Genomic DNA, 24,961 nt, shown 5'->3' with positions numbered 1-24,961 from the left:
GCTTGTTTAAAGTTAAGTTAAAGCCTTTTCTCCGAAGCACCCTCAGGAAGTGTAGTCGCTGCTGGGCCTTCTTAACTGCTGCAGTGGTGTGTGCCGTCCAGCTGAGGCTCTCCGAGATGTGAACCCCCAGGAAGGTGGAGACCCTCTCCACTCTCTCTCCATTGAGGTGAAGGGGGGCGGGTTCTGGACGGTGCTTCTGAAGTCTATGATGATTTCTTTTGTTTTGCTTGTGTTCAGATGGTTGTTAGCTGAACACCACGCAGACAGCTTCAGCATCTCGTCTCTGTATGCCGACTCGTCGTCGCCCTTTGATATTTGGCCGACCACAGTGGTGTCATCTGCAAATGTGATATTGGCGTTGGAGGGGTGAATGGGAGAGCAGTCGTGTGTGTGTAGAGAGTAGAGTAGAGGGCTCAGCACGCAGCCAGTGCGGAGGGTGCGGGTGGAACAGGCAACAGGGAGTCTAATGCCTGTTCCAGCTGGCTTTCGCTCACTGAAAAAGGTGCTAATTTGGTGGAAAAGGGGTATTTTTAAGTCGCAAACACTCGCCAGTTTGTATACAGATCTTGGAGGAGGAAATAGTATTGTCGTGTCTGGAATTGTTTGATTAAAGTTCTTTTTGTCCTCTCCATGTTGTGCAGCCCTTGCTTTTTGATCACATGCACTTAATGTTTGTCTGTGGCCGGCCTTTGTTTCCAGCAGCGGAGCAGCTGCCTGCGGCTCCGCTGCTGTGACTGGAGCAACTGTGTTCTGCAGCTGCACGGACCCATGTGTCACGGCCACACCTGTTCAATGGCCCTGTGTTGACTGAGTGATATCACACATTAACTGTGTGTGCATGTAATGCCAGAGAGAGAGATGGAGGGGGCTGACCTGCAACCTGAGAAGGCCATTTACTGGGTTTTATGACACACGTGTATGGATGACGAGCTCGAGCAAAGACATGCACACCGACTCTTTCTGACGCTCTCTCCTTGTAACAAGTCCAACAAAACACACGCACGCACACACACACTTTTTCCAGCGAAGGGCCACATGCTGTTGAACAGTTGTTGTGTAGAAAAAGAACAGCTGAAGCCAGCAGGAATAGCTTCCTAGTCGGCAGCGACAACATCAGCTGCCTACCTCTCTCACACACACACACGCACGCGCACACACCATAACCTCCAGTCAACAGGTTGTGTGCCTGGATGATATCCTGTTACCAGGCTGTGACTCAGCATCCAGGTTGTTTTGGATAGAAGGAGGTTATGCTGGTGTGACTCAGCACTGATGAGTTGGTGATTCGTTAAAAATGTTCATCACCGCTCAGCAGACTGAGTCACAGTCAACACACAAATAAGAGTTTAGACAAGGTTTCTACTCTGACTCATGTAGTCATGTAGCCTGCGTGTGTGGCTCTGAAGAGAAAGGCTCTGTAGTCAAACGAAGAAGAAGTCCTCGTCAGCTCGAATGTCGCCCTCTTAATCTGGCAGTGACAATGAAGCCCGGTCGCAATGAAGGCAGCACTGGGCTTGATTGCTTTCTGGCTGTGCGTGTGATTTTTGTCTGCAGTTAGTTAAGTCTCTCGCTCACGCACACTCCACAGTTAATCCTCCGCATTCTTGTGACAGTGGAATCGGTCTGCCTTCCTCGAGCTGCCGGCTGCCAGGTCTCTCTCAGAAGAAACGCTGTATAACATTCGACTGACCAATAGATGCTGTAACAAAGCAGGGATTGTGTTTGCCTACTATAGTGCTAAAAATAGTCGCTGACTCATATCTAATAGATTTTATTCTTCCCTCTTTTTCATTCTCAGAGGAGAACAGCCCCGTCGCAGAGTGGAGTCTGAACTTTAACCCCAGTAGGAAGGAGAGAAGCCACTTCAGAGGTAAGAGTTCCTGTACACTTAAGTGAGTGAATGCGGCCAGTGCTGCTTTCTGTGGGTAATAAAGTCAGAGTGAAACAGTATTGACGTCGCTGCCAGTAAGCTTCGCCACAGAGGCTGTTACTCTGACAAGCTGCTGCTGTAGCCAGTTAGATTTAAGGTGGTCTGAAACTCTGACTTTCCTCTCCTGTGACATGCATGACGGATGTGTCCAATCCGTCATGTAGCGGCTTCACATGAGAGTGCAATCCCCGCTCGACACTCCACGTGTTTGTTGTAGGGACGGATACATCCAGACGCGGTGTAGAACGGGAGGCTTCTCTCCCCCCTTTAAAGCCTCAGTCAGAGGGCCTTGTAAATCAAAGCTAAATGAAAGAGGGCTCGAGCCTCTGAGGAGAGTCCTCCTCGCCGAAGGAGATAATTCCCGACTAAAGTAGAACCATGTGAGGGCGAGCTGTGCTGCGGTCTGTGGCGAAGCGCTGCTCCTCACACAGAGCCGCTCTTCTCTCACTATCGCTGATCTGCAGTCTCACTCTTTCCACTCGTATCTTCAAGGACCGGCCGCAAGTCATTTACTGGAACGCCTTGGCTCTGTGACTCTGGGGTTTGATAGAGAACACACACATCAGCACAGATCCCTTTTCTTCTGTTAATAGGGGAGGGTGCGGAGAGTTATGGGTTGTGGTCCTCTGCAGAACAACAGACATCAAATGTTGTTATGCTTCTGATTATTATTGATATAGCATATGTCCTTGTCAATTTGGAAATGCATGTCTGGACTGAGTGCTTTAACATATCTAGAAGCACCTAACAGAAAGGATGTGAACGGACAAAGACCCAGACATGTATTATCGTCTTCTTGGGGGGGGGTTGCTGTGATGTTTTCAAAGCTTAGGCGAGGATGTGGAAAGGAAGCCGGGGTTTTAACTGGGACCCCGGCAGCGGGGATGGAGCCCTCGGCAGAGTGGAGGAAGTCGTTCCCCTGCATTTAAACTGTCCCAGGAAGTGGGGATGCTCGTGTGTCGGGAGGTTTATGGCTGTGTGTCCTGTGGAGACGCTTAGCAACTCGGACACAGCCCCGGCAATGTAATTCAACTTGTACGTGCGGGTCCGTGGTCACCTGTCGTGTACAGTAGGTTAATTCACGCACTGGGCTTTCTTCACGAGACTGTCCTTAAGTCGTACGACCACAGAGACATTCGGGACATAAAAACAACGTGTGTGAAAGTGTGTGTGCTTTTCAAAATGAAAAGGATGGCAACGAAAGGCATGCGAGAAACTGTGCGCCAGGAAGTAGACTGCCACATTTTTGTTTGCGTCTGATTGACAAGATACTTTTGAATCGACATGACGAGCCACTCGGCCAATCAGGCGCATCTCGCAGGGGGTAAATGGAGGAAGACATTCGCAGCTGCTGGTGGCATGTGTGCAGACCCTCTCTGTTTGCACATTGCACATGGCTGGCTAGTTGCATGCAGTATGTCCGCACGGGTTATGTGTGTGTGTGTGTGGGCATGTGTTGCTTGCGCAGTATGCTACTGTGCTTTGTATTCCCGAACAGGTGGCCGATGCAAACCCCCTGTTTCGCTAGACCAGGCAACCAGAGGATGATAGAAAAAGAAGTGTTGGCACTATAATGCTTTTATTTATCTATCGTAGATGAGAGGCAAATCAATAGGATATACTGCTGGGAAAGAATGTGATATAATAATAAATAATTCACGGTTGTATTCTTATTTGACGCCGTCTGATACCGAATAATTCACTCTTTGTTTGGCCTCGACACTCTTGTTTGTATCCAGTGTCCTCGATACAACCAGCAGGGTTTGAATGTTCTGAGGCCATTAGTTGAGGATTGCAGATCTTTCTGCTTCCATGCTCTCCCAAGGCAGTGAGTCTGCTCTCTGCCTTAAAGTCTGCTGCTGCAGTGCTGCATCATGTTTAAAACGGTGTGTGTGTGCACTGCAGCAGACCACCTGAGCCCCTGTGTGTGTGTGTGTGTGTGTGTGTGTGTGTGTAGTATACCTACATGTGTGGATGTAACCCAATCTCCCCAAAGGCAGGACAAGACTATTGATTTCCCAATTGGACTCCTGCCCTGAAGGAAAGCAAGGAAGCCGACACATCCTCGCCGAGACCAGAAACTTGCCACCTTGTTGTGCCGCTTGATTTATACGCTTCCACGTGCGCTAAGAATGTATGTGCTTGAAGATGATTGAAATGTGGATTACTCAGGATGCACACAAAGAGGTGACACGTTTGAAACATGAAGCTTTGTTATGTTTCCCTTTCATTTGTCTGACTAATGGTTGGGTTGTTTATAGCGCAGTAACATCTCTTTAACAAGCTTTAAGGGGAACGATTGTCAGGTTTCATAATTGTATTTTGCGCTTGTGATGTTAAACATTCGGCCATTTGCCTCTTTTCCCATTCCACCATGCCGTCTTTGGAAGCTACGGTGATCCATGCCCGTGTCGCCTGACTGCACGGTTGCTACATGAAAGCGCACATGGGCAGGGGAGTGGACACATTCAATCAATATTCAAGTTATTACTGAGAGTCTAAGCCACGCTGACGCTTCGTGATGGCTGCATGTCCGCCTGCAGTCACATGTGTGTTGCCATAGCAATAGATGTTGTTAAAGTTTGGCTGGCGGTGTTGAGTCCTCACACCTAGCGCCCACCAGTGTATCCATGCAATGCTCTCCTACTCAGTGTTTCTCCTCTCGCTGCCTCCCCCCTCGTTTCCCTCTCCATCTGTCCACCTCTGACACTCTCCTCATCTCCCCCCCCCCGTCCCTTTCCCTGCCCCTCCTTCCTAATTGGCTGAATAAGCCAGAGTGTCAGCTGTGCTTGAGTGAGCGTGTGTGTGTGTGTGTGTGTGTGTGTGTGTGTGTGTGTGTGTGTGTGTGTGTGTGTGTGTGTGTGTGTGTGTGTGTTCCTCCTGCTTGCAGGCTGTCGTCGTGCTTGACAGACGACACTGGAGCTGTTGTTTTGGCCATCAGGGCCTCCCCCTTTATTCACAGCCTAATAGCCGGCGCCCTCCCTCCATTATTGTACCTATTCACCATTCGCTGCATCACCCCCCCCCCCCCCCACCGCTTACTCGTTGGCCTTTTACCCATCTTATCTCTCTTTACCCATCACTCCTTCCCCTTTATGCTGCCTGTCTCTCATCCTCTATGTGCCGTGTGCAGAGTTTTCTGCGTGTTTGGTTTTTTAATTCTGCAGGACGAAATGTCTGAAGATTTTCATTGAAGCTACTCAAAACCCCCGTCTACTGGGAATTCCTTGAACACTTCACCATCACTGTATATCCCTCCACTTCTGTCACAAGTCATAAATCTTTAAGGGGGCACCCACCCAACCTTTTCCATTGAGCGAGAACACGCATGACAAATGTCAAGCCAGCCCCACCCTGTTTGAGCTTGGACAGCGTCCGACCAGCCTCTCCCTCTCACTTTCTAATTTCTCATACTGGCACTGGTAGCAACAGCTTTTGGCCACATTTCCTCTTTTAACTTGTCTATTTGAGTCAACCAGGAAAACATTCAAAGCACTGGAAGAAAGTGAGCAAAAAACCACAGGCTGAGAACATGAGCCCGGAAAGAGCCATCATTACATCCTCGCATATTTACAATGAGATAGTGTCCGTTTAATGTCTCACAGGAAACATTGAGAGCAGCAGTAAAAGGCTTTGTTCACCGTTAAGTGTTTTTCGCCACAGGATGTCATTACGATATCTTGACACTTTGCATTTTGGTTTGTGTTCTATGGCTTGAGTTTTATAGGCCATGATGCCGATCAGACGCATGTGTGTGTAAGAGGTGATTCATCGTCTGTCAGGGCAGCGCTCACACCAGAGGATGACACGAGGAAGAGGAAGGCGCCAGTCGGGCGGAGAGGGGAAATGAAGGCATTATTTTCAACACCTACACCATCAAACGGTGTTATGTATGTCATGTTAAGGGGAAGATGACCACATACCATGTTTTTAGTTTGATTCAAATTAGTTTCAGGAACACCATGGCTTACATGGCTGGATTTGAACAAGGAGGTCAGTCACAGGGGGATTTACATGGAACTATTTTTGCTTATATTTACATATCGTTACACGCAGCAGCCCTGGAACACACGGCAGCTTTGATATGGAAAGATGTAATGTAACTAGGGTGTGCCTTTCTCTCAAAATGACCCCCAACTCACCGTTTGCCACACACAGAGTCCATCAGCAGCGTTAGATTGATTAAAGCCTCCCTGGTGGAAGTCTGGAGCTATTCCTAGCCACGGGTACGCTAAATGTTTTACTTGTTCACTCGGTTTGCCCCCGGAGACGTTCGTCATTGTGTCGTGTTTGTGTCCCACTAAACTCTCAATAATTCCCACTCTATATTTTCAGCGTAGCCTCAGAACAGTTCACTGAGTTTCTATAAGCGTTGTGTTGTTTCCAAAAGCCTTGCCCAGTCCTTTCCGGTCCTTTTCTTCTCATTTTTGGCTCACTTTGTTGAGATGATGTGATCTGTCGAGGGTATTTTTAGTCCAGAGGTGTCAGACGTTTATTTTTGTAAGGATACTTTGAGAGGAAAAAGCTGTGAGGTCCAGTTTTCCGTGTCACTCCCAGTTTTTTTCCATTGGTGAGAGCGAAGGAGCTAATGCCCGGTTTCATTAACCGCCACTGTCCGTATTGCCACTTTACAACACACATGCAGTGTCGAGTATCTGGTCCGAAAATAGTCTATTTAGAAGTGCTTGATTGATGGAAGAATTCACTCATCACCGCGGGGGGCTTCCAGCCACAATAGTATTTACACAGCCAGTTCCACATCCCAGCCCAATGGCACTTCCAATGTCAACTAGGAAGTGGGAACAGGTGGTGCTGAAGCAGTGACGGGCTTTGGCTTAGGGACATGTTGTCCTGTATTTGAAAATGTTATGGATTCAGTAAGCCGTTAGTGCTGGGGGGAAACGATTATTTCGAAAACGATTAATCGGGCGATTATTTGATCGATTAGTCGACTAATCTAACGATTGTTTTTCTGTTGTTCAATTCATAAAAAACGTAATGTAAAAAAAACGTAATGTAACATTTTTTTTTTCACGATACTGTGTCTCAGGGGATCTTAATATTTAACAAACTATTAATGTGTTATACCAGATTAACGGAAATAATCTCAGCTAACTGACGATACAAACCATGTTTACCAAAACAAAACACAAGTCTCATAAGAAGCATCTAAATGACCCATGAGCGAAAAATGCTAACGGACATTGGCACAGAACTCAAGATAAAAGTACCCTTATTACTTATCGTAGCTGCACATACAAGATATCCGATTAAAACTGAGACTCCACAGATTATGTAGGTATATAGCACTCATCACTGAGTGATCCGGACTCGCGACAGGGGAAGCAAATACAGTCATCACAACACGTACCTTTTATAGAGTTTCTAGGGAGATCGTCTCACCACCGTAGCTGTCAATCTGATCAAAAAACGCGGCTGAATCGGTTAATCCATAGGTTTTTAACGTCTATGTATAAAAAAAATATTGAATTTATAATCCATAATTCCATTTTTATGTAAAAATCGGAGAGCAAATGCTAGCTGCTAATGGTAGCCACCACAGCTAGCTGCCGCTTTAAATGTTCCAACATAGCCGTTGTGCTTGTGTGATATGCCAACTCCATTTGGCAAAGACTGCAAATGACAATATCTTTGCGTTTTGGACTAACTTTAAAATATTCCCATGCTTTTGAAGACCTAGGGCGAGATGTTTTCGTTTGAGGGCTTCGTGCGCAATCCTGTGAGGAGGAGTTGGTAGCCGTTTCAGTCTTCATTGTGTTTGAAGTGCGATTGTGAACGGTTGTTGCTTTGTTTACACACCCACGTGTGTGGTCGACGCGGAAATATGTCGTCGACGATATTTTGAAGTCGTCGACGCGTCGCTCCAGCACTAGGTGTTGTGTATTTTTTTTCATTATCTTCACTCCGAAAAACTGGATTTGAACATTTACATGACCTACGGTATATGGAGACGTACAGAATATTAATTGGGGCGTTTTCAAGCATTACCAATGTCATGCAGGAAGATGCCTTAAGAGGCCCGACCAGGCTTTTTGGGGTGTTCCCTCTCCTGTAGTGTGTCCGGTTTGTATGCATATCAATGTTCTGCAAATGCCCCTTTTTTCACGAGCAGTAATGGCCCCCATACTGGAAGAAAAGAGCTCCATCTTCTAGAAACACACCACTCTGAAGACTAATGTAATCTTATGTAATGGCTGATAAAAAGCACTGGGATGACGACACTAACGGAAAGGAACTTGCTTATGTTCGAATGAATCACATTATAGTGACTGCAAAGTGAGAGCGTTACAGTGCTTAACGATATCCAAAGTCCTCCTCCATGGCGTGGTGAATTGTAAAAGTGGCTGTCCGTCCCAGATTCGGCTTAATGTTAGTCAAATGGAGAACAGGACTTTCCCATCATGCAGACCGGATTAAGCCACGGAGACCTTATCTGACCCATGACGTCACGTTGCCCTGTGTCACACCCAAACACTCTTTTTTGTATAATCTCTGGGTGCTCCAAACCTGATCTGATCCCAGGGGTCTCCGAGTTCTTTGTCAGAAGTTTTGAAGAGCAGTTCTCCTCTTATTAAAGCGATGTAACATCTACTCTTCATACCGCTCCCTTTTCCAATCCTCTTGACACTCTCGGATATGAACGACTCAGTCTAAAGATAGACCTCCTCCTCGTCTTCTTCTTCTTCCTCCTCCTCCTCCTCCTCCTCCTCCTCCTCCTCCTCCTCCTCCTCCTCCTCCTCCTCCTCCTCCTCCTCCTCCTCCTCAGCACCGGATGCTTTAGTGCGCCTTCTCCTAAGATTCTTTTCCCAGAACACACATTTTTTTATCTTCCCTTTTGCCGGCATTGCAGTGTTTAAATGGAGCCTGAAATATGGCTGCGGGGGGGGGAGAGAAACTCCAGTGGGACGACCTTTGACCTTCCACCCTTGACCTCTGAGTCACCCAGCATTCACAGGAGACAGATGAGCGCTGGTCATGCTCGGACAAGAGAGAGGAACAGGCAGCAGGAGGGGATAAAGGCCGAGGCGGTTGTTTGGTTTGAGTGTAGTAGTACACACACACACACACACACACACACACACACACACACACACACACACACACACACACACACACACACACACACACACACACACACACACACACACACACACACACACACACACACACCACACACACACACACACACACACACACACACACACACACACACACACACACACACACACACACACACACACACACACACACACACACACACCCATCCCTCGGGTCATGCTCCATGAAAGCAGGGCCTCAGGTGGTGATTCACTCAGACCTGCAGCATCGTCTGCCGGTGAGGATGTGATCCCATTAGGAGGGCAGCTGCACGGCTATTCTCAAAGTGCTTTTTTTGTTCGATGCGTAGTTTTTATCCGGTTTATTTTATATTTTTCTTGCAGTCGCATTGAATGTGCATTGTGTGTTTATTTAAGTACTGCGCAGACCCGCAGGCTTATTGCTGCTTAAACACAGCTGTTAAAAGTGTCCCGCCGTTCCACTCCTTTCTCGCTGGTGTATTTACACATGAGTATTGGCAAATGCAATTCAAGCTCATTTAGCCATTTCCTCTTCCTGTGTGCGTGCAGACGTGATGATGTCATGTCTAAAGAGAGGACTCCTTTCATACCGGGGGAATCCCCGAATAGATGTGACCAAATGGCCCCATATGGAGTCACATTTAAGGGAAGCCACTAACACAAATTATTCTTTGTTGGTGGTGGTATGCAGCATGTCATTTAGATTTAAGCAATGTGTCAACCAAGAGGATTTGTGCCGTCATCAGAAGAGTCCCCAGTAAGTGGCGGATAAACCGACGGACAGCTGCAGCTTCCTGCCAAGAAACAGGCCGTGTGGGGAAATTAGGAATTCTGCACATCCTGGCCATTTCCTGTTCTGACTCCCACACACGATCATCAGTGCATGGATATCATCTCACACACGCGTGCACACGCACACACACACACACACACACACACACACACACACACACACACACACACACACACACACACACACACACACACACACACACACCACACACACACACACACACACACGCGCACACACACATATGAGGGATTTGTTTTTGTTGACATACTTAAGACCTCATATGTCTTGACAAGATGACGTGTTTGATATGTGAGCCAAAACAGGAAACTGTCCATCATCAACCCTCTAATGCACTCACGAACGAACGACCGCACGCTAGGGCTGTTCGATTATGGCAAAAATCATAATCTCGATTATTTACAATAATAGATATCACGATTATTATAAATGATTATCCATCTACTTTGAAAACATCAATTTATTGGAGAAAAAAAATCTGAACAGTATGTTTTTAACAGTTGATTACCCTGAACTTTAAGTAGAACTCAACTGAACAACCAATTTAAAAAAAAAAAAAAAAAAAATATATCGTTATATTTCGATTACATTGTTGTCGTAATTGCGATTAAAATACGATTGAATTGAGCAGCCCTAACGCACGCACAGTTTTGGCTTGTAATTCCAACTAAGGCTGGGTTTGGATGGGAGATTGGGGGAGTATATTTTTTGTACATGCACTACATGCAGTGACTTAAAGGAGTGGACCATGTGTGCTGTCTGGAATGTGACCGCTCTGATCTGAAACAAGCGCCCCTAACTCCCGTGTGTGTTTAGATGACTGATTTTCAATGGTGTTGCTATCATGTTCCCGTTTGCTTTCCTGTTTTATTGCCTCTCACCTACTGCCTGTTTTATTACCTGCTTTTATCACTTTCGTACAACAAAGCACGACTTCCAGATTGCTCTCAAGTACTTTGTGTAACTAGGTTGGACACACTTGCATGCATTAAGCCACACACACACATTGTTGCTGGATCAAACGGCCAGGGGTCATCCGAGGGGTTAATCCCAGTTTGGTGCAGTCCCCGCTCGTGACTGACACCAAACAAAGTGGTTAACACGGATCCCCTCCTGAAAACATCAATGGGATTACCTGCAACTACTCCATCTGATTGGACTGTGTTGGGCACATTGGACTGTACCAACACTCTTAAGGGTGGGACCGTGTCGGGTTGTACCGTCTGAAATAGTTTATTGCCTATCAAAGCATGCCAGGTGTTACTCCTCATGTGCTCCGCCGTGTTTTCCTTCAACCTCCACATCCTCTCCCCAGATTAAATGTTCTTCCTCCCATGTGCGTTGGCATGCACGGGTGTTCATTCCTCAGGTTGGCTTGTCTAAACAGTTAGACTCCCGGCTGGCCTAGAAATGAATGATATGAAGATACGGTCAGGGCGTAACATTATTTTTGCGCTGTTCTGGAAGTCTTATCTGCTATTCTGTGTCTTCATCATCTTGATGTTTTGACTCGGTGCTTTGTCTATTGAAAAATGCCCTTGAATAAGGCTTCAGGCTTCGTTTTAACTCGATACTAAAAGCGTAAACATAATAATATGAACAGTATCTTGTCGGGATGTGAAATGGTATATTTTATGGTAATTCTTAATCATATATCGACACATTTTCATTCGAATTAAATGATTGTACCTCTGTGAAATATACATTTGTTAATGCTATGTTGGACCTGAGCCACACAGCTGCAGTGACATCACTTCCTGTGTAGTCCAGTAGAGGGCGCACTTCCCTCACCTTTGACCAACTACAGCCTCCCAACCTGCTACGCCTCCCTTCCTTTCTTCCATCCTTCACCCACTCTGGCCCCGACAGCCGTTGACACCACCTGCTGGTGTTGCTGAGTGTTTGATTGACAGGATGAGGCACCAGTCTAGATGCAAAGCGCTCAGTTTGTCGATGTACTCGATGTTGGACTCCATCGGGGTGTCAGATCCATGGAGAGGCGTCTGTGAACTGCACACTATGACGTTCAGACCATCGGACTGCACAGGGTGCCCGCTAGGGGGCCGTGAGCAGTTGTCATGGTAACAGGCAGTGAGGTTGGCATGAGCAGGTTTTTTTTTTTTCTTCTTCCTTCTTTAAATCATTCCTGCTATGTAGGTGGGTGTGATTTGATTGTGTGTGTGTGTGTGTGTGTGTTCATCTCCTTGACTTAAGTCTGTTTGTGTATCGCTTGTGTGTAGATGGATCAGGTTTCGGACGACGAGTTGGACCATGGGGCCGAGGAGGACAGCGATAAGGAGGACCAGGACCTGGACAAAATGTTTGGAGCCTGGCTTGGAGAGCTGGACAAGCTTACACAGGTCAATACACACACACACGCACACGCACGCACACGCACGATGGTTGGTTACACAGACTCACAAAGGTAGAAAAGCTGCAAGAAAGGAAGAGGCTGTATCCATAGCAACCGTAACACTGCTAATCCTGTCTCCCTATACTGTATCCTAGCAACTCCCCTCCCACTACCACTTGGTATTATACGTTTGTGCAGGATTGTCTATCTATATGTACTCTAATACTTTTGGACACTATCCTGCATTTTATATGCCGAGTGACTGAATTCCATTTATCTCTTGGCATCAACATTTAAAAGATACTGCATTGTGACTAGTTGTTTATCTCATCAACACGAGCAGGCATATATCGGTTGCTTAGATCCTGTGCTGTCACTGTGTCAAAGGGTGTTTTTGCATACGTGCACTTCATGATTTGTGTGTGTGTGTGTGTGTGTGTGCAGAGTCTGGATGACGGCAGGCCTCAGAAGCCTCTGCAGAAGGCTCCTCTCAGGCAGGAGACAAACATGGCAAACTTCTCCTACCGCTTCTCCATGTATAACATAAACGGTGAGACATCACACACACAAATGGTATAATTGTTACGTGTTGTGTTTGTGTGTGTGTCTCCCCCTCTCCCCCTGCTTGTCTCCCTCCAGTTGCAGCCTCTCCCTCAGGTGCTCCCAATCCCCAACCAGGGCCTCCATGAAGGCCTGAGGAAGGCTGCAGTCTCTGGGTGTTTCTCAATGTCGAGGAAGGATGCTCCAGAGCCACTATTTCAAGGATACTACGTCATCGAGTGGCGCAGAAGGACTGTTTAAATGCCCAGCATTCGGCGCCACTCTAATAATAATACATTGTATTTCTATAGCGCTTTTCTCGAACCCAAAGACGCTTTACATTTGGGAGGGAGGGTAAACAAAGAAACAAAACAAAACAGAAAAGCAGTCAGGAGGAAGTTGGTTGAGAGGGGGGGGGCTTATGGATACAGAGTTGAAGAGGTGGGGTTTGAGGCGGGACTGGAACAGGGTGAGGGACTCAGACTCACGGAGGTCTTGGGGGAGGGAGTTCCAGAGCTTCGGGACTGCCACAGAGAAGGCTCTGTCTCCGAAGCTCCGGAGTTTGGCCTTGGGCAAAGCAAACCGGCTGCGGTGGATCTGAGGGACCGGGGTGGTTGGTAGAGGATGAGGAGGTCAGTGAGGTGGTGGGGGGGGGGGGGCAGATGGTGGAGGGGGCAGATGGTGGAGGGCTTTGAAAGTGAGGACCAGGAGTTTGTCGCGGATGTGGTGTGAAACAGGGAGCCAGTGGAGTTCTTTGAGGGTGAGGAGTCTGGCGGCTGCGTTCTGGACACGCTGGAGTCTATTGGGATGTAGTGCTGATGCCGTAGAGGAGTGAGTTGCAATAGTCAAGGCGGGAGGAGATGGCGTAGTATACTTGAAATAGTGGCTCTGCAGCAGCTTTAATCGACATTGAGAAACGGCCTCTCTCTCCTTCTCCTCTGGGCTGCATGTGTGACGTGTGCAGCTTGTGTAGTTAGTTGAACTTGTGTTTGTTCATTGTTAGGAGATGTGCTCCAGTTTATCTTTTTGCATTGAGTACTTCAGTCGCTTTCTTTTTGGGAGAAAGTTGTTCTTAGTTTATCTTAAGTTTGAAAATTAAACATTATCTACTAATTTTGCCAAATCAGTTTCCTCTCTCTTTTTATTTGTTACTTCCCTTTGTACCCCTAGTTTAGGAGGGAACGTGACAATAATAAAAACACAAATCCCCATAATGTGTTTGTAACCCCCCCCCCCCCCCCCCCCATCTCCCCTCTCCTTTCTCTTGTCTCCCTGCAGAGGCGTTGAACCAGGGCGACACAGTGGACCTGGACGCCCTGATGGCCGACCTGTGCTCCATCGAACAAGAACTCAACACCATTTCCAAACCAAACTCTGCATCTCACGGGCAGACCAAAGGCCAGCCTCGAGCCCCCGGGGGGCGGAGTGCCAGCACCAAGCACACGGGCACCAGCGGAGGGGGGAGCAGCGGAGGTACACTCGCTGAATGATGTGTATTAGCCTAGTATTCTAACTATGAGTGAGGAGATGAAGCTGTGGCACAGACATGTCGGTGCTTCCCACTTAGTTTAGTCTGAGAGAAATACACAGCAGGAAGCTGTCACTTTTCTTCTTGCAGCCTTCCTGAAACATGTTTGTCCTTTTTTTACCAAAGCCAAAAACACCCAGAGTAAGAGTAGGAAAAGAGGACAATTAGCTGCTTCCTGTTTGCAGCGGGGAAATGTAGATTTTAGCGCCTTACCTAATGTATGTGAATATAGACACATTGATATGTTGATGTGGCACCTGAAATCTAAGCAGAGTGATATAGACCAGGGGTGTCAAACTCAAGGCCCGTGGGCCACATTCGGCCCGCGACTTCATTTTATGTGGCCCCACAAGAGCTTGCAAAGAATATAATATGTTTATTATACGGTTACATGCTACAGAAGCACGTTGCCCATAAACTACATGTCCCACAATGCATCTCAAATATGACTTTTTTTCTCAGAATTTGCCTTTTTTTCTTCAAAATATGCATTTTTTTCATAGAATTCCTTTTTCTCAGAATTAGATTTTTATTTCAAAATGTCACTTCTATTTATTTTTTCTCCAGAATTTGGCTTTTCTTTTTAAATCATTTTGGGACATACGCACTGAAGAGACTTGCAATTATTTGCCCTGGACTTCTGCTTTCAGACGTAGTTAATTATGAAGTTATTACCCTATCCGATGATAATCCAATGCAGAGGCAATGATGTAATATAATACATTATTTTATATATATGATATATTTATATATGTATTTTGATATAGTCTTAAAGTTACAACCGAGTGCAACCATAATGCTGATGTGGCCCGCCATGAAATTGAGTTTGACACCCCTGATATAGACAAATGTATTAATTAATTATCACATATAAGTCAGAACGAGTTCATCTACGCTGATTTTCCTCCACCTAAGCTGTTAATCTGTCCAACAGGAAGCACCAGTAGCAGCACCCGTGCGTCGCCGGCCAACACGGTGCGGGGGGGCAGCGCCAACGCCCGCCCCGCCGCCTCCAACATCTCCCTGGACGACATCACCTCTCAGCTGGAGAAGGCGTCGCTCAGCATGGACGAAGCTGCTCGCCAGACCTCGTCTTCCTCCTCCTCCTCCTCGTCTTCTTTCTCCTCCACCACGCTGCGGCGGCCCTCGTCGGGCTCGTCCGGCGGGGGAGGGGGAGGAGGGGGGGGGGCAGCACAGGAGGACGGGCTCAGTGGGCGCGGTCAGCGAACAGGAAGCGCCCTCCCAGAGGTCCAGTGTGAACTCGGCGTGCGCCTCGGCCTCCAGCATGGACTCTCTGGACATCGATAAAGTGATGGCAGGCGGAGAGGCGGAGGGCCCCGGCTCTCAAGGGCCAAACCAGAGCAGCACAGAGGTATGACCAACACTGCAACACACACACACGGATAGACGTCATTATTATTGTTAGGGAAGGTGTGTGTGTGAGCCGCAGTGTGAAAGACTGCTGTTCTTTCCCACACGACGAGGTAAGCGCTGCATGTTTAACCAGCAGGGAGGAGACGGTGCTGACGGCCAATGCACAATACATCCTGTGTACTGTGCATTGGATGGTGTGTTTATGGATACATTGTAATCTCCAATACTGTATCTTCCATTTCTGAATTCCTTTGCTAACTCACCAAGCATCCTTGGCTCTGTAACAACAGCAGAAACAACACCCTGAGCTAAATGACTAAAGTGTATGTGTTAGGTGTCTTGAAGAACAGAGAACTGTGACATAGTATTTGCTTCAGAAGTCACCATGTCAAAGGGCTGCACAGCTGCTTGAAGTAAATCAAATATGTGTACGCCCCCTAGTGGCTGGCTGTTAGTTTAGGAGGCGCTTGATTTGAAACCTGAGTCTATTATAAAGCATCCAATAATATTGTGACAAATGTTCAACTACTTGTGCAGCCCTGACACGGTATCATGCATGTCCCCTGCCCCCCCCCCCCCCCCTGCATGTCATCACTGTATCTGTGTTTGCATCCTTTCTATATCTGTATCCACACACACCTCCGGGTTCTCCCAGCCTGTCACACTGCGGCGGGCCAGACGGCAGCTTGACTTCTCCCCGCGGGAGGGGGAGGTGGACCGGGCCACTGTAAGTGCGTGAGCGTGCGTGTGTGCAATCTGGATGTAAGGCTGCAGATTCAATTGTAATTTTCCGACACATTAAATTGACATTTTCACTTTCATCAGTCGTCGTGTGCAGCCATTGGTTTGTGTGTACGTGTAACCTTAAGAGTGTGAAGTGGTTGGATGGAGTGATAGTGTGTGAAAGTAGCTGTAGACTTGTAATGATATCTGTTTGTGTCCTCAGTTCCTCTCACACCCACTGCTTCTTTACCCACAGCTGCAGCTAAGAACTGCTGAGCGCTCCATTATGGAAACTTCTCTCGCTTCCACGCTTCTTTTTATACAAAAAGATCACCTAATAAGCCTCTCGAGAATCATCTGGCTATATTTCTCTCATCTTTGTATCCTCTCTTCACCCCAAGCACTCCTATCTGGACCGAGAAACCTCACTCATTCTGAAAAGCATAGCAGGAAAGCCTTCTCACCTCCTGACCAAGGTGACTTCCTCGTACACTCGCTTTGTTGTGTTCGTGTGTGTGTGTGTGTGTGTGTGCTGCTTCTCTCTTCTGCTTTGCATGCCTTGGGATAAATGCATTCTCTGAAAACAGACTTATTTATTTCCCTTAATTAAAACAAGAGGCAGACTTAACAGCGTCTCAGCATGTGGCACGCTGGAAAACACTGTACTGCCAGGAATGAAAATGAAAGGATTTTCCACGAGACGATCTGCGTATTTATTTTTCAGCATTTACCTTGCACTTCCTTCACCATGCTTAAATACACTTGGACGTCGTGTCCTACTTGCTTCCACACTTTCCTTCCCTGGCATGTCGTCTCTCGTCTTCTTTCCTTCATGTCTCTGTTAGGAAATGATGTTCATCGAGTTATCTATCAGAACTCTGTGGCTGGAGCTTTTTCTTCCTTTAATTTGCAAAGAATAGTTTTAGAAAAATAAAACATTATATAAACTCAATTATTAATAATAAAAAGAATGGCAAGTTGAAGTCCTCTGGATGCATCCTTAAGTGTTCCCTCGTTGATGTGTATCGTGGTTGCATTGGACCCTTCTGCGCCCCCCTCTCTCATAGACAGTATCTTCACATCTGTATCCATCATGTGTTGCCCCCCCCCCCTCTTGGCAGTTTCCACAGTGACTGTGTGCAGATTTGTTGTCGCCAAGTGCAAAGCAGGGGACGCCAAGTGAGGTAGACGATGCATGCCAGGGTTTGAAATGCTATTGAGCACGAGCATTTACCGCATACGAGACGAGCCACAAGTGTTGCTAATCTTCCAAACTCCAGAGAAAGATCCAGGACTTCTTCTTTTTCATGGACTGTAAAACAAAAGACAGCCTTGTAGTACTCGTGTTGGAATGAACTGGAAGATGTACATTAGCGGTCACTGGCATAGCCATGCAGATTTCTTTCCAAAAGCCTTTGAGTTATCCCGTTTATTAGAATCCAATGAAGGCCGACCGTGGAGCGGCTGACTCTCATGTCCTTTTACATTTTACAGCCAAAGCCCTGGAGGGGAGTTTTTTTCTTTCTGCTGCCACTACAAAACAATGGAATGGATTCAGTGTGTCAAAGCGTGTGGCTGCTCACACGGTGTCCACGTATGCAGATAGCGTTTGACTGGTTTTAAAAAGTGTGAGAGGATGGGTAGCCCGCGGCGGACCGGCTGTGAGGGACTTAGTGTGACACACTGCAGCAGAGACGCAGACTCACAAACCTGGTTTGGAATGGGAATACCGAATGAGCGCGGGATGTTTGGGAACGAGGCATCAAAGGGAGAGGGTGCCGAGGTTTTCTTCCCGAGCTCGGCAGAGGAGCCTTTTTTAAAAATGGGCTCCATGGTGTGAAAGTGGAAGGGAACACGCCGGTGGAATAGCAATCCGATGAATACATTACACATACATTAATACATAAGGGGAGGAAGTTACGCTATGTGTGACTCAGACTGACTCTGGACTGGAGTCCTTCCAACCCCGTGACCTCTCCTCTCTCACACTCGCACTGAAAGCCTGCCACCATGTGTTGGCCAAACATAGTGCTATTGCATTAATGTGCCCTGGAGATGGTCATGTGGAAAGGTAGTCTGGGTCACGAAGAGGAGGAGGAGGAGGAGGAGGTCTAGTTGTGAAAACCCCTTCTCTTTTAACACAGACTTTTCTTTCACCCAAATCCCACTCTCCGTCGTTGTCACTGTGGTTTAGCTCCGCGGCCGTCGCCGGTCACGGTTTCCCCCGCGCCTCCTGATTGGCTACGGCGGAGAGTATAGGGCTCGGCTGGTTGGCTGACCCTCTGCTTCTACTATTTTTGCGGGGATTACGCTCCGTTGATTGGGCACGCTCCCAAACCCCCCACATCTGGCATAAAGAGAGGGTGATGGAGAGAGGGGAGGAGGGGGAGGGGCATGGTCCTCCCTACTGTCTCATGTGGGGTTGTAGTCAAGTTGTGCTCATCTCGCCACACAGTCTCTTCTGTGAAGACGTGGATTTTCACCCACTGAGGATCATTGTGGAATAACTTTTCAAACACCAGTAGCTGTCTGGGAAGGCGGACTAAAATGCATTTATTTTCCTGGGTTGTTTTTTAAGTTTTTTCTTGAGAATCCATTGAATTCTGGATCTGGATGTTTTTCAGATTGTGTTGCCCTTGTTCATGATCTTCGTAGCAGCTCAGTGTATCTCCGAGTGGAGGGCATAGAGGCTTTCTGAGCTGATCTACTCTCATCCGCAGCCTCTCGCCCTTCGGGGATCTTCTGCCATTGTTTCCCTTTCCGCTGTACATCAAAGGAAGCCGCTGCAGCACCATACGAATCCAATATGGAACCATAGGCAGAAAACGCTGCGCCATATTTGAGGGGAAAACTGGACCAATAGCGGGGTTTTAGCAACAGTGTTTTCGATTCAAAATTCTCACACACGTAAAAAACACGTGGAAGCAAACAAAACGTGCGGGATGGAGGTGATGGCATCCTGTTGGCGGGGGCAGGTAAGCGACCCGAAAGCATGGACAAACTGGATCTGGGTTTTGCACGACACTGTGCGCCATCATGTCTGAGGCTTGTGCATTGAAATGGTTTAGAAGGCTGCTTACTATTTAATGAAGTTGTTGCATGGTGTCTCGTTCCTGCCAGAGGATGAGGCAAGGCGGTGAAATCAGAAACCTTTTTCTTAAGGGGGGGGTGTGTGTGTGTGTTAATGATATTAACCGTGCTCCTGCGTGTCCATGTAGGAGGAACAAGCTGCCAAACTGAAGGCAGAGAAGATCCGAGTCGCTCTGGAGAAAATCAAGGAGGCACAGGTCAAAAAGGTAGGACCTTTATATACCTCGTCATATTCACCGCACACTGCATTTCTTTGTGAACTTCCTCCACGGCAAGGCGGTGGAGCGCAGAGAAAATAGGTCATTGCAGTGTTTGATTATGTGTGTGTCTGCCGGGGAGGGAGCGAGACGTCGGAGAGAGGCTTCAGAAAAAACAGACAATGCAGACGCACACACAACGTCGTGTTTACCACATCCAGCCAAACAAGTGCTGGTTTTTCTGTGAACAATACGGACTCCCTGAAGGCATCGGCGTGTGCATGTCTCTATTGGGAAGTCCGTATGGGACTCAACAGGCAGGACATTTTCAACCAGTGTCTCCCCCAGTGAATGGTGTCCTTTCACATGCAATGAATGGTAGAGACTCACCACAAAGGGATAGACTTGCAAGATAAAGAGTGCTGGTACCGATGACACGTACTAAAAGTGCTAAATTATTACTCGCATCGTCAGCAATCTTCCTCACAATTCACTATATGTCGCATCTATGACATGGAAGCAGCATTTGGATAACAACTTCCAGATGTTGTTGAAGCTGTGTGATTTCTTTTATCTTTTATTCTTCCAGACTAGGGGTTTCAAGGGGTCCCTCCTGTGAGAAATGTAGGTCAGACACCCCCCAAAGCTTTCCCAGCTATTCCATTGGCCCAAGCCTCTCTTCAATCATCTGTACCCCCACGCGGATTGGACGTCGGGTTCCCTGTGGGAGGGGTTCATCTGGATGTCAAGGAATTGAAGTTTTAATTTGGTTTCACACCAGGAGAAATCTGCAGCCTGTGATTAAGCGAGGCTGGATTTGGCACGTGTTATTCAGATTAGGGAACGCCTGCTTGTTGTGGAGGACTTCTGGCTGCGGGGGCAAAACTTTAGCCAGATTATTGGATTTGCCTTGTTGTTTGTGTGACTGTGGGGACCCCATATATAGTATTTAAAAGAAGCCATTCATCCTTTTCAATCCCCTAATCAGGTTCAGAGCCTTAATTTAAGATGGACAGCAGAAAAACCCCACTGTGCCATGAGATATTTTAACATAGAGAAATGCAAATAGACTTTAAAAGGAAAGATGCTGGAACTTGGATGGAATCTTAGAAAATAAATGATTTGACATGTTTTTATTGAAGGACAGATACGGTCACGGTGTTCGTTTTTCTCACGTTTTCCATTTTTTCTCTCGTTTCTCCTCCTCTTCCTCAGCTGGTGATCAGGGTTCACATGTCGGACGAGAGCTCGAAGACCATGATGGTGGACGAGAGGCAGACAGTCAGGCAGGTGCTGGACAGCCTGCTGGATAAATCCCACTGTGGATACAGCCCTGACTGGGCTCTGGTGGAAACCATCAACGAGCTGCAGATGGGTACGAGAGCGTTGGTCTGCTAGCATTATAATCCAAAAAGACTCTCTGGCTAATTGTCATAGATAATAATAATAGTAGTAATAATACAGTTAAAATGTCTGCCCCACCTAAAAAACTGGAATCCCTGGAGGGAGGAAATTAAATGCACATTTGCGTGTCAGCGAAAAAAACTGCATATCTTGCATCTTATCTTCATCACTCCCTCGCCTCTCCTCCCCCTCTCAGAGCGCATTTTCGAGGACCACGAGAACCTGGTGGAGAATCTTTTGAACTGGACCCGGGACAGCCACAACAAGCTGATGTTCATCGAGCGCATCGAGAAATACGCCCTCTTCAAGAACCCCCAGGTACATTTCACTTCAGGACAGTGGGGACGGATCATCCTCTCGATGCCCTCCCCTGCATTCAGTGTGTTACTCCCGACAGCATATGCTACACACACACACACACACACACACACACACACACACACACACACACACACACACACACACACACACACACACACACACACACACACACACACACACACACACACACACACACACACACACACACACACACACACACACACACACACACACACACACACACACACACACACACACACACACACACACACACAACACACACACACATTGTTTATGCATGCTGGTGGCTGGAGTGAACAAGGGAGTGTGTTTGTGTAGTAGAGTAGGAAGTAGGTCAAGTAAAGGTGAATAATTTATTTAACACAAGACGAGGTGATCCGCCGACTCCCTTCTCTCACCGTTGCTTTCAATCATCTCCAGAACTACTTGCTGGGGCGGAAGGAGATATCAGAAATGGCTGACAGGAATAAAGAGGCGTTATTAGAGGTGAGATTAGAGTTCCCGTCTTTCCTACACATCAGGAGGATTACCTACCAGATGAAGTTTAACATGACTGTGTCCTCAGGAGTGTTTCTGCGGCGGCTCGGTGTCCGTGCCGGAGATCGAGGGCATCCTGTGGCTGAAGGAGGACGGCAAGAAGTCGTGGAAGAAACGTTACTTCCTCCTCAGAGCTTCGGGCATCTACTACGTCCCCAAAGGCAAAGCCAAGGTCAGTGAGTGTGCATTAGGCGCAAGTGAAGACGGAGCACACATGGTGGGGTTATGAGAACCAGATCTGCTCTGTGGTATTTCCTGTCGGCACAACACGTGCTCTATTATTAGCAACGGGACAAATGGTATCATTTTGTTGCCTTATTTAAATCGCTTTGTGTGAGTCCTACAATACATTAAAGTGTAACCAAAATACATCAGCCATGTGTCAACCCTTCCTCCACGTCGTCCTCTCTGCAGGCGTCCAGAGATCTGGTGTGCTTCCTGCAGCTGGACCATGTGAACGTGTACTACGGCCAGGACTACCGCAGCAAATACAAGGCGCCGACTGACTACTGCCTGGCCCTGAAGGTGAGGGGGGGGGGGGAAGTGTTGTTCTGACACCAACAGATATGTAGTATCTTAACATAGACTCTGACAGGGTGTGAATTTCTCATCCTATAAATGGACATCAAATGGAACATGTGAATTCATTTGTAGTCTCCAGAGGCTTATTAGAGCTTCTCTCCTACACTGCCAGACTACATCCTCGATGCATTAGCCTTCCATTATAAACACCTTTCTGTTACAAGCTCTTCAAAATGCTTCCAAACAAGTTAATATGAGTATTTGCTTTAATTAGAATGTTAGTACTCGTTGTATTTTATGTAAAAAGATGACGGGAGATTCCGTAAATCTGTCCTTTTATATATATTTAATAATTATCCTTTAAAATAAAGCTTTAAAGCAATAGTAAAATGATGTATTAACTTCTCTGTAGCATCCACAAATCCAGAAGAAGTCCCAGTACATCAAGTATCTGTGCTGCGATGACGTCAGGACCCTGCACCAGTGGGTGAATGGGATTCGCATTGCCAAGGTACGTCTACGATTCAGTGTAGAACAAGTCCAAACAATGTTCTCTCACACCATGTAAAGTATGTTGATTTGTTTATCTCATTGTGTGTTTGTTTGTAGTATGGCAAGCAGCTATACGTGAACTACCAGGAAGCCATGAAGAGGACAGAGGCGGCCTATGATTGGTCCTCTCTCTCTACCGCCAGCATCCGATCAGGCTCCAGCTCCGCCAGCATACCTGGTGAGTTTAACAGTATATATGTGTTCCTTAGATTTGGACATTTCCCATAATGCTGCTCAGAAGCATCCTTTGTTAGACTTCCCCTGCCCTTCCTGGTCTGTCTTTCAAACACTTAGTATGAGGAGAAATGTTCTTTTTAATTCAAGATCTAAACTTGTTGGCTAATAACGTCATACTGCACATCCATTATCATTTCACTCCACTAATGATATGCCTTCTTTCCGGTGTGCTTCCAGAGTCCCAGTCTAACCACTCAGGCCACTCGGACAGCGGCGTGGACACGGGCTCGTCTCACGGCCGCTCCCAGAGTGTGGTGAGCTCCATCTTCTCTGAAGCCTGGAAGAGAGGGACCCAGATCGAGGAAAGCTCCAGGGTAAGGCCTTCTGATAACGGAAGCAGGAATGAATAAAAAGAAAGCCTGTTATAGTTCGGTGTGAATGCTCAGAAACCTTCCCAACATGTGATCTTCATCTGGAGAAATCTGCATTGCAGTTGAGTGGAAGGAGTTGCCTTCTCTAGTTCCTTATGTGTCGTTTATGTCTCTTCTTTTCCAGGCATCCAGAGGGGCCACCCTGCCGCACGCTTCCCACGGTCACCGGCACCACAGCCAGCACTCGGCTGATATCCCCGCCCTGACGCCCTCCCCCCAACCTCAGCTGCAGCAACAGCAGCAGCAGACTCCACAGCAGCCTCCACAGCAGCAGCAGCAGCAACAGCAGCAGCAGCAGCAACAACAACAACAACCACCACAACAACAACAACAGTTTCCACCACAGCAACAACAACTTCCTCCCCAGCAACAACCACAGTTTCAGCAACAACATCCACCACAGCCTCCACCACAGCAACAACTTCCACCACAGCAACAACTTCCACCACAGCAACAACTTCCACCACAGCAACAGCATCAACAACATGAACAACAACAACAACAACAGTTTCAGCAACCACCACAGTTTCAGCAACCACCACAGTTTCAACAACAACAACCACAGTTTCAGCAACAACATCCACCACAGCAACAACAACTTCCTCCACAGCAACAACAACTTCCTCCACAGCAACAGCATCAACAACATGAACAACAACAACAACAACAGTTTCAGCAACCACCACAGTTTCAGAAACCACCACAGTTTCAGCAACCACCACAGTTTCAACAACAACCACAGTTTCAACAACAACAACCACAGTTTCAGCAACAACATCCACCACAGCAACAACAACTTCATCCACAGCAACAGAATCAACAACATGAACAACAACAACAACAACAACAACCACAGTTTCAGAAACCACCACAGTTTCAGCAACAACCACAGCATCAGCCTCCACCACAGCAACAACAACTTCCTCCACAGCAACAGCATCATCATCAACAACAACAGCAACCACAGTTTCAGCAACAACCACAGTTTCAGCCTCCTCCACAGTATCAGCACCCATCAATGCACCCCCACACCCCTCCCCAGCACCTTCCCCCCCAGCAGCCCCCTCCCCCCCAACAGCACCCTCCCCTCCAACAGGCCCCCCCTCCCCAGTACACTCAGCGTCCTCCGCCCTCCCCTCAGTCTCCACAGCAGCAGCCCATCAGCAGCTACAACAACCACATGCCCCCCCAGCAGGTGGCTCCTCCCCCCCAGCAGGTGTCTCCCCCCCCCCCAGCAGGTGGCTCCTCCCCCCCCACCTCCGCCTCCCCCTCCTCCCCTTCCCCCAGTATACATCGTGTCGAACCACTCCCCCGCGCTCACCATGTACAAGTTTAGCACCATCACCAGGC

General features: G+C 47.5%; 1 protein-coding gene across 1 annotated transcript in view; it reads left to right on the top strand.

The window, feature by feature from the left end:
• Positions 1 to 24,961, top strand: part of LOC117456202 (ras-associated and pleckstrin homology domains-containing protein 1-like) — a 36,950-nt gene that overhangs the window by 8,403 nt on the left and 3,586 nt on the right. Inside the window, 16 exon segments of the mRNA XM_071205027.1 lie at positions 1,799 to 1,870; positions 12,082 to 12,201; positions 12,639 to 12,744; positions 14,013 to 14,207; positions 15,197 to 15,450; positions 15,452 to 15,634; positions 19,578 to 19,655; positions 20,862 to 21,021; positions 21,247 to 21,368; positions 21,813 to 21,878; positions 21,958 to 22,101; positions 22,344 to 22,454; positions 22,864 to 22,962; positions 23,061 to 23,181; positions 23,418 to 23,554; positions 23,736 to 24,897. Coding sequence (XP_071061128.1) covers positions 12,082 to 12,201; positions 12,639 to 12,744; positions 14,013 to 14,207; positions 15,197 to 15,450; positions 15,452 to 15,634; positions 19,578 to 19,655; positions 20,862 to 21,021; positions 21,247 to 21,368; positions 21,813 to 21,878; positions 21,958 to 22,101; positions 22,344 to 22,454; positions 22,864 to 22,962; positions 23,061 to 23,181; positions 23,418 to 23,554; positions 23,736 to 24,897 — 3,058 coding nt within the window. The 5' untranslated portion in view covers positions 1,799 to 1,870.

Source organism: Pseudochaenichthys georgianus, chromosome 2 (assembly GCF_902827115.2).
Source record: "Pseudochaenichthys georgianus chromosome 2, fPseGeo1.2, whole genome shotgun sequence".
In the NCBI taxonomy this organism is placed as follows: Eukaryota; Metazoa; Chordata; class Actinopteri; order Perciformes; family Channichthyidae; genus Pseudochaenichthys; species Pseudochaenichthys georgianus.
This window is presented reverse-complemented; position numbering and strand designations above follow the sequence as displayed.